This window comes from Schistocerca cancellata, chromosome 9 (genome assembly GCF_023864275.1).
Source record: "Schistocerca cancellata isolate TAMUIC-IGC-003103 chromosome 9, iqSchCanc2.1, whole genome shotgun sequence".
In the NCBI taxonomy this organism is placed as follows: domain Eukaryota; kingdom Metazoa; phylum Arthropoda; class Insecta; order Orthoptera; family Acrididae; genus Schistocerca; species Schistocerca cancellata.
In genome coordinates this window covers 271456298-271466424 of record NC_064634.1, presented here as the reverse complement: position 1 = coordinate 271466424, position 10127 = coordinate 271456298, and the positions used below count along the sequence as shown (strand labels likewise).

General features: G+C 37.5%; 1 protein-coding gene across 1 annotated transcript; it reads right to left on the bottom strand.

Annotated features, from left to right (window-relative positions):
• Positions 1 to 4755: 4755 nt before the first annotated feature.
• LOC126101351 (zinc finger C2HC domain-containing protein 1A-like) lies at positions 4756 to 6000 on the bottom strand. Its single transcript, XM_049912020.1, has one exon. It carries the CDS (start codon positions 5998 to 6000, stop codon positions 4756 to 4758), a length of 1245 nt encoding a protein of 414 aa, XP_049767977.1.
• Positions 6001 to 10127: the final 4127 nt, after the last annotated feature.

Genomic DNA, 10127 nt, shown 5'->3' with positions numbered 1-10127 from the left:
ATCTAATGGAGTACAGCAGCAATTACTGCATGATAACTGCAACAGATTGCTCGTGTTTTGTAGTACTGCTGCCAGGGAGCAGTAGCGGTAGGAAAGTGGTGCAACAAAGTAAAACCAAGTTGAACTTTTTGTGGTGTGATAGAAGTTGCGTCTCTCAAGTTGCGCCACTGAAAACTGGGAATTCATACATGCAACTGCGATATGCCACTAGCTATTGTGACACTTTTGTTGCATGTGTGGACCCAGCTTTAGGTGAAATCTTTGCAGACAGTAATTACAAAATGTCTCTAGCCCACGCCAGGTCTGTCTCTGTCCAACTATTTCCTTTGGGGTACAGATAAAACATTAGTATATCAAAATAAGACAAAGACAATGGATGAACTGAAGACAGTGATAATTGATTATCTGTATTTCATTACTCATGAAACATTGGCAAAGGTGTTAACAAATAAATGTAAAGGTGTTGAACTATGGCTTCAAGAAAGAAAGAAACATTTCCAGCACTTACTGTGATACTGGTGAGTACAGTGTACTTAATTGAATTAATTAATTTCATTGTTTTAATTTTAATAATGTTGAATCCCATCTCCCAACATAACTGCACCCACTAACAGTTAGTACCTGCCCGTAGCTGGTACAGCGCCATGAATGACTACTCACACGCTCCACAAGGTGTGACACACGGAGCTCACTGCTGTGGAGAGACTTTGCAGATGCAGTGTAAAACTATCTTCAAAAAGATGTCTTCACCTGAGGTGCATTCCAAGCAAAGAGCAGTTACTGATTTCTTTTGAAGGAAGACAAGACCATCACAAATATTCATGGGTATTGACAGAATTTCTAAGGACAGCAGGCAGTGGATGAAAGTTACTGAGTGAAGCATCAATTGTCAACAGAAGAAGGAGAAGAAAATGTATCTGATCCCTCACGCACAGGTCAACCACACACAGCGTTGGTTATCAACAGTCAAGTAACTCAAGATTCAACATCTCTGTTGGTAGTGCTAACACACTTGCCTATCAGTTAGTGTATTCAAAGATTTGTATTCTCTGGGTTCTTCAAAGCCTGAATGAAGAGGGTAAAGAGAACTGAAGGAATAGCTGTGCCAACTGCTTGCCCATTATTAGGATTATATTTATGAGTACAAACTTGTTCACAGGAAATGAAACATGGAGTCTCCACTTTGAACCGGAAACAAAACAGAAATCCAATGAGTGGTACCACACAACCTCTCTTTTGAAGTAGTTTAAAACAGTACCCTCAGCTGGTAAATTCACTGATACATATCACTGGGACTCTGAAAAGGCTCTCCCATAAACAATTAATCAACTCAGACATCTATTGTGGGACTCTTAGGACACTAAACAAATGATTACATGTTCAAGGCCACAAAAATGCATACTTCTCCTCCTCCAAGATAATGCAAGGCCACACTGAAGTCTGCACATTCAAGAGAAGATCAGAAAACCTTGGTGGACTACTCTTCTTCATCTGCCTTGCATCGCGGATCTCTCATCTTCTGACTTTCATCTTTGGCCCAATAAAGAATGGACTCCATGGGAGACACTACAGTAGTAATGGAGAAACCATTGATACACCAACAGCTTGGCTGAAATGTCGTCCAGTACAGTGGTACCATGATGACATACCAGCTCTCACATGTGACTACATTGAAAAATAGTATTTTATAACCAGAGAATTGGATAACAATATGGTGCATTTAATTCATGGATAAAACAAACCTGCTTTGAGAAATAAATGTGTTGCATTACTTGTTGATCGACCCTCAGGTTAGGTAAATGAATTACATTTGTCCCACAAATGAAGCAAGTGATACTAGCATTGTGAGAGAAAATTAAATTTTCCACTGAATCAGAAGCTAATGTCAACAAATTGATAGAAGAACTTCTCACTGGCTCAAAGTAATTCACTTTTAAAACAGGAGAAAAATTTCCTGTATCCAATTCAATTCTAGTAAATTAAATCTGCTGGAGGACCCTACTGTACATGGTAATCAGAAAATTCAAAAAGTATACCACTCCAATTCTTAGGCAACCATAAAAACATCAAGCTTATATGCTAACAATACGTGCTCAAATCCTAGAATAAGGTTGTCCTTGGCTATAATTGCCATTAGAAAAACTTAATATATGGGTGAGATCAGAGCGACAATGTCTGTACAGTGGGGATACTTCTTGTTTGCCACGTGTTATCAAATTATCTGTTGCTACAATTTACTAATATCAAAATAAATTTCTTACATTAAAAATATAATTTAAATTATGTGCAGTACACTGGTTGTTGCTTTTTTTAAGTAGGAATACACACCACAGCTTTCCAATATATTTTTCCCAAAATGAGCTTAAAGGTTAACAAAGCCGTTCACTATATGAGATACAAATTAGTAAAATGTACCACAATTCCAACAAAAGAATGTAGGCTGACCTGCATTATGGTCAAAAAACTAAGTCTCACAAAAAGAAGTGTAAAATACAGCAGCATTAAAAAACATTTCATCTACAGCTTCGTTAAAGGTTCTACTCTTTTAAAAGTGAAGTTTTATTCACATAGTAAGAATTTTTGTTCTTTAAATTAATTTTTAAGAGACACAGATAGACTGTTTTTATGCATCCTGTTATATTCGTTTGTTTGCTACATTTTTATGTTTTGAATAGGATGATGACAGCAGATTATAGTCCTTGCACTGCTCCCATTTCATAAAATATTTTGTCCTTTGCTTATTGTTCTTGTTTCCATCTGCTCTTATAGTGTAGCATACAGCATGCTAGCTTGTGACATAGGAAAATGAGCCAGAACCAGACTGAAACTTTATGGCAGATTAACGATCATTGGTCTGGTACACCAGCCGGCTGACGGTAATTTTTAGGTGGTTTTCCATGCCCATTTAGGCAAATACTGTGCTGGTACCCAATCTCTACCTCAGAAAGCATGATACACAAACAGTAAAAATATAACACACACAACAAATATTACGCCTTGTAAATAATAGATTTCAGTTATCAGTCATCCTTTTTAAATTTTATTGGCAGATCTAGATTTCAGCTAGAAACTAGCCATTCTCAATGCACTATCATTTTTGATCAATGCATGTAATGCCTGTTGGTCAGGCTTCATCCACATTGAATATTCCACACACTGTGGATGAAGCCTGACCAACAGGCTTTACATGCATTGATCAAAAATGATATTGCATTGAGAATGGCTAGTTTCTAGCTGAAATCTAGATCTGCCAATAAACTTTAAAAAGGACGACTGATAGCTGAAATCTATTATTTACAAGTCAATATAACAGTTGCTGAGTGCAACAGCCATCTGAATGGAAGGTAACCTGATATATATTATACCATTCACAAACAGATGACAATTTCCCTGTTAGATTAACTAATAACTATAACAACTGGATGGACTTCCAACCACAAAATTAAAATTAAAATGGACCCTATATAATAGGAAAGAGTGAGTATGCTCTTCTAGTTTTAAGCTGTCATTATTTTGCTGAATTAATTACATTGCCCAGGAAAGTCATAAAAAACCTTATTATAAACATTTTAATGTTACATTTTCTGTGTATTTATTCAATTTATCAACAGACAATAAAGTCTAGATCATGAAAAATGCAAGCAGACATAATGCAATAAAATGAAATTGCTTTCAGTTCAGAAGAAAATTAAAAAATATTGTATTAACCATATTTCGATAAATAAACACATATCTAGACAAACAAAGAGAAAATTGCCATTAGTAACATGACATATAACTCTTCACTGTAAACAAACTTCCATTTTTATAGTGTAGAGATAATTGTTATTCTATGAGAACTGCCACTGAACTAATGTAAATATGAAACAAGCAGTGCCAGAAAAATAGCAGCACCTCAGCTGAACAGACAAAGCAACAGCATTTCTTCATAGTGAAGCACAGTGAATTACTGGGTTAATGGTTATTACTGTCAATTTTATTATATTAAGTAAAGATAAAATATTAATGTTAAAAGCACCAGTGCTTCTCTTTTTTAATGTATACATTATTTTTTCCCCTCATTTCTATAGGTTCTCCTTTGTGATGAGATTTACCTAACATAATGAAGAACTTCTTAACACTATCACCAGGATGTGTCATTGATATTATTTATGTACATATCCATAAACAGTTCAGGTAAGAGGTTTGGTGAAGGATTTTTATTCTATCTTCATGCATTATAGGTTGAAATTTCATTTGTAGCAGCATTACATAAATGGTACAGTTATCATAATTATGTTAGGCAATAAAATTTATCATATGTAGAACATCATATTCAACATGATAACTTAATGAAGCACAAACAAGTCAACAAATAAATTAAACAGAGAAAGCAAGGATTGTTTCTTGGTATCACATTATTAGAACATCAAATATAACTAGGAGTCGAGTTGAATGCCGACTGATTGTTTCCTCATGCAATGGTAAACTGTGTTTGTACTCCATATGAGGGTAGAAGAAAACATGGCAAGATAGCTAAAACATTAAGCAATAACTATTTATTAACACTCTTCAGTGACATTTCGTTTAAGTCAATCACTGATACACAAATTCAAAATACCAAAACATAGGGCAACTTGTTCACCAATTAACATCCCTAAAGAAGCACAAATGCACATTTACACAGATGATAGCATTATTAGTATTCACAAAAATCAGTCATTTATATCTGCTGGTCAGCAATCTCCCAAATTGTTTTATAAGAAAAGTTGTAATCTAGATCTTAGAATGAGACAAATCTTTTATGATGAGTCGTTGTTCTCCACATTCACAACAAAACTTAGCCATTTCAATAGGATATTTAGAGCCACATTCATGACAAAATTTGGCCCTTTTCATGCCACCAATATTGGTGGTTATGCTTTGTCTGCTGGACCACACTGATAAACTGACCTTATCATCAAGCACAGACGGTGAAGACTGTGAATAGCAGTCAGAATCACGGCTGAAATCGGTTGAATAGCATGACTGAGTGATACTCAAACTGTTGTCTTGTCCACGTGACTCAGCTACAACATTTTCTGCAGAGAAATATTCCTGATTTTCCATACTAGTTTCACTATCATTTAGTGATAACCCTCGTCGTTCTGTAGTGCCTGAGCCAAAAGGCATATTATTACTTGCATCTGCCAGTTGCTGTCTCATATCATTAGTAACAGTTTTTATACACCTTGTCGTGTCACTATAACTCCCTTTTCCATCATGTAAGTTACTTGGTTGTTCAGATTTATCAACCAATTGTGGGGATAACTCTGTTAGCCTAGCTTCAGATGAACATCTCTTTGATAAATTACAAGATGGGGCACTGAGACTTTCCTTAGCCCTTGATAGCTGAGATTTGCACCTTGCAATATCATTCACTTTTTCGACACCAAATTCATTAGCAGAGTGATGTGTACTAGCCTTTTCTTCATGGATATCTGATTGTGTTCCAGGCTTCTCACTGACCTGTTTCTTCTTATTTTTAGTATACTTTGGTGCAGTGTATTTCAATCTGGCATCCAACATTTCTTTGGCTTTCAAAGTATTTGGAGACAGTGTTACTGGTGCTCTTCGATCTTTGCACCATTCAACATGGCGCTCAAAGGCTTTGAGACAGAAAGACCTCTCACAGTGAGGGCATTGCTCACTGTCGCGTGGTTTTGGTGACACTGAGGTAATTCCACTCTTTGATTTTATATCAGGGGTTTTCTTTCTCTCTGGTTTGTTGTGCTCAGTAAGCTTCTCTGGTTTATTTCTGGGTGATCTGGGTGATGTTCTTTCAGTAATTTTATTGGTCAGAATTTTTGGCAGAAATTCAGCAAGATCTGTGCCCTGAATTCTTTGTATTGTTGAATCAAACACTTTCCTCTTCTTTGTGCTGTTTCTTTCACATGCTTTGTAATGCTTTTCCAATGACTCTGGTTTGAAAGTTCTACCACAGATAGAACATGGTACCAAAAGAGGAGTTTCTTCCTCCATAATTTATCTTCTAAGGGCGGTGCTTCCTAACCCATCACATATTTCAACAATAAAATTTTGTGTGAGATCCATGAAAAGGTCAATGTGACATCAAAGCTATAGATATGTTTTCAAAATTAAATCAAGCAATAACTGCAGAAGTTCTTGTAGTTTTCTGCCATATGCAAGTAAAGCCTGCATTAGTTCAATTGATGTATATATGTAGTCCTTCACATGGCTGAAACAAAAAAACATAGTAAATTAAATAAGAAAGATCAACAAACTAAATTTAGAATAATTGTGTCAAAAGCATATTTCTTTTGAGAAAACTATAAAATTATGAGGAGGCTGAGTGAATGACAAGTACTTATTTTCAGGAGATGAAATCCTAAATACTGCTAATAGGCACATATAAATGTTGAAACAACTGTCCTAGCTTCCAAAACGATGAGTACCTTCCTCACAGGGAAAGAGGGTTTAGTTAGAAAAGATTAGAATGGAGGGCCAGATCACTCAAATCCCACACTGAGAGGGACTTCTCACCTATTGTGGTCTCCCAGTTTCCTCAGAATTGGAAGTTAATCACAGCAGCTGAGCTTCATGCGAGGAGAAACAGTGGATTTTTTCCTCTTAGTATACATACACATATGTAAAGTAACCTGGAATTAATGCTGGACAGCAAACAGATATATAGATAGACAGATAGTATATGAGTTCTGTTCAAAAAATCGTGGAACTGTCATAATATCACGCCAGTTGTGTGTTGGAATCAGATGCAGTTAGCATCCCTGCACACATCTACATCTATATTTATACTCTGCAAGCCACCCAATGGTGTGTGCGGAGGGCACTTTACGTGCCACTGTCATTACCTCCCCTTCCTGTTCCAGCCGCGTATGGTTTGCGGGAAGAACGACTGCCTGCAAACCTCTGTGCACGTTCAAATCTCTCTAATTTTACATTCGTGATCTACTCAGGAGGCATAAGTAGGGGAAGCAATATATTTGATACCTCATCCAGAAACGCACCCTCTTGAAACCTGGACAGCAAGCTACACCGCGATGCAGAGTGCCTCTCTTGCAGAGTATGCCACTTGAGTTTGCTATACATCTCCGTAACACTATCACGCTTACCAAATAACCCTGTGACGAAATGCGCCGCTCTTCTTTGGATCTTCTCTATCTCCTCAGTCAACCCAACCTGGTACGGATCCCACACTGATGAGCAATACTCAAGTATAGGTCAAACGAGTGTTTTGTAAGCCACCTCCTTTGTTGATGGACTACATTTTCTAAGGATTCTCCCAATGAATCTCAGCCTGGCACCTGCCTTACCAACAATTAATTTTATATGATCATTCCACTTCAAATCGTTCCATACGCGTACTCCCAGATATTTTACAAAAGTAACTGCTACCAGTGTTTGTTCTGCTGTCATATAATCATACAATAAAAGATCCTTCTTTTTATGTATTCAAAAATAGATTACATTTGTCTATGTTAAGGGACAGTTGCCACTCCCTGCACCAAGTGCCTAACAGCTGCAGATCTTCCAGCATTTCACTGCAATTTTCTAATGCTGCAACTTCTCTGTATACTACAGCATCATCCGGGAAAAGCCGTATGGAATAACACTACCTACTAGGTCATTTATATATATTGTGAAAAGCAATGGTCCCATAACACTCCCCTGTGGCATGCCAGAGGTTACTTTAACGTCTGTAGATGTCTCTCCATTGAGAACAACATGCTGTGTTCTGTTTGCTAAAAACTCTTCAATCCAGCCACACAACTGTTCTGATATTCCGTAGGCTCTTACTTTGTTTATCAGGTGACAGTGCAGAACTGTATCGAACATCTTCCAGAAGTCAAGGAAAATGGCATCTACCTGAGAGCCTGTATCTAATATTTTCTGGGTCTCATGAACAAATAAAGCGAGTTGGGTCTCACACAATCGCTGTTTCTGGAATCCATGTTGATTCCTACAGAGTAGATTCTGGGTTTCCAGAAATGACATGATACACGAGCAAAAAACATGTTCTAAAATTCTACAATAGATTGATGTCAGAGATATAGCCCTATAGTTTTGCACATCTGCTCGACGACCCTTCTTGAAAACTGGAGCCATCTGTGCTCTTTTCCAATCATTTGGAACCTTCCGTTCCTCTAGAGACTAGTGGTACACAGCTGTTAGAAGGGGGGCAAGGTCTTTCGTGTACTCTGTGTAGAATTGAATTGGTATCCCATCAGGTCCAGTGGACTTTCGTCTGTTGAGTGATTTCAGTTGCTTTTTTATTTGTTGGACACTTATTTCGATGTCAGCCATTTTTTCATTCGTGCGAGGATTTAGAGAAGAAGCTGCAGTGTGGTCTTCCACTGTGAAACAGCTTTGGAAAAAGGTGTTTAGTATTTTAGCTATATGCATGTCATCCACTGTTTCAATGCCATTATCATCCCAAAGTGTCTGGATATGCTATTTTGAGACCAGAACTTCCTAGGATTTTCTGTCAAGTAGGTTGTTTTTGTATTCAGTTGTGAGAGTGGTTTGATGCAGCTCTCCATGCTACTCTATCCTCTGCAAGCTTCTTCATCTCCCAGTACTTACTGCAACCTACATCCTTCTGAATCTGCTTAGTGTATTCATCTCTTGGTCTCCCTCTAAGATTTTTACCCTCCACACTGCCCTCCAATGCTAAATTTGTGATCCCTTGATGCCTCAGAACATGTCCTACCAACCGGTCCCTTCTTCTTGTCAAGTTGTGCCACAAACTCCTCTTCTCCCCAATTCTATTCAATACCTCCTCATTGGTTATGTGATCTAATCTTCAGCAATCTTCTGTAGCACCACATTTCGAAAGCCTCTATTCTCCCCCTGTCCAAACTATTTATCGTCCATGTTTCACTTCCATACAGGGCTACACTCCATACAAATACTTTCAGAAACGACTTCCTGACACTTAAATCTATACTCGATCTTAACAAATTTCTCTTCTTCAGAAACACTTTCCTTCCCATTGCCAGTCTACATTTTATATCCTCTCTACTTCGACCAACATCAGTTATTTTGCTTCCCAAATAGCAAAACTCCTTTACTACTTTAAGTGTCTCATTTCCTAATCTAATTGACTCAGCATCACTCGACTTAATTCGACTACATTCCATTATCCTCGTTTTGTTTTTGTTGATGTTCATCTTACATCCTCCTTTCAAGACACAGTCCATTCTGTTCAACTACTCTTCCAAGTCCTTTGCTGTCTCTGACAGAATTACAATGTCATCGGTGAACCTCAACGTTTTCATTTCTTCTCCATGGACTTTAATACCTACTCCGAATTTTTCTTTTGTTTCCTTTACTGCTTGCTCAATATACAGGTTGAATAACATCAGGGACAGGCTACAACCCTGTCTCACTTCCCTGCCAACCGCTGCTTCCCTTTCATGTCCCTCGACTCTTATAACTGCCATCTGGTTTCTGCACAAATTGTAAATAGTGTTTCGCTCCCCTGCCACCTTCAGAATTTGAAAGAGAGTATTCCAGTTGTAATGGTCACCTGGTCATAGATATTGCTAATTGCTATAATCGTACTATTTCACTCCCATTTACGGAGCTTGTTAGCACTTGATGTTAGGTTGGCGCCATTAAAATGCATTGTGTTGTGGTAATCGCTGCTACTTGCTGGATCGCTGCTGTGTCTCGATGCTGATGCTGGCTCTAAATCTGGTTGTCTAGGGTTAAAAACATGAGGTCCTGTGTTTTTTATGTGCTTTTGATGATAAAGAACGAGCGAAACCAACAAATATGTAAACTTCAAATATTTATTACTTTGGTGGCCATCTTAATTCCACTGTCCACCAAAGACCATGACACAACACAAAGTAGTACTTCCTTTACATGTTCTTTGCATTGTTTATCCACCTCAAACAATAACACACAAACACACTTTACGAAAGTGACATTCCGACTGCCTCTCGACCCTTCTTGATGCTTGTATTTATAACATTGTCAAAGAATTACTAAAAAGAGATATAGTTCATAAGTCACATGTACATCTGTTATCATAATTTGTGCAGAAAAGTTATTAATTTGCATCGAGTGACATAATTTAACATGTTATTAAAATGACAGACAGATTTGTTGACTTGACAGAA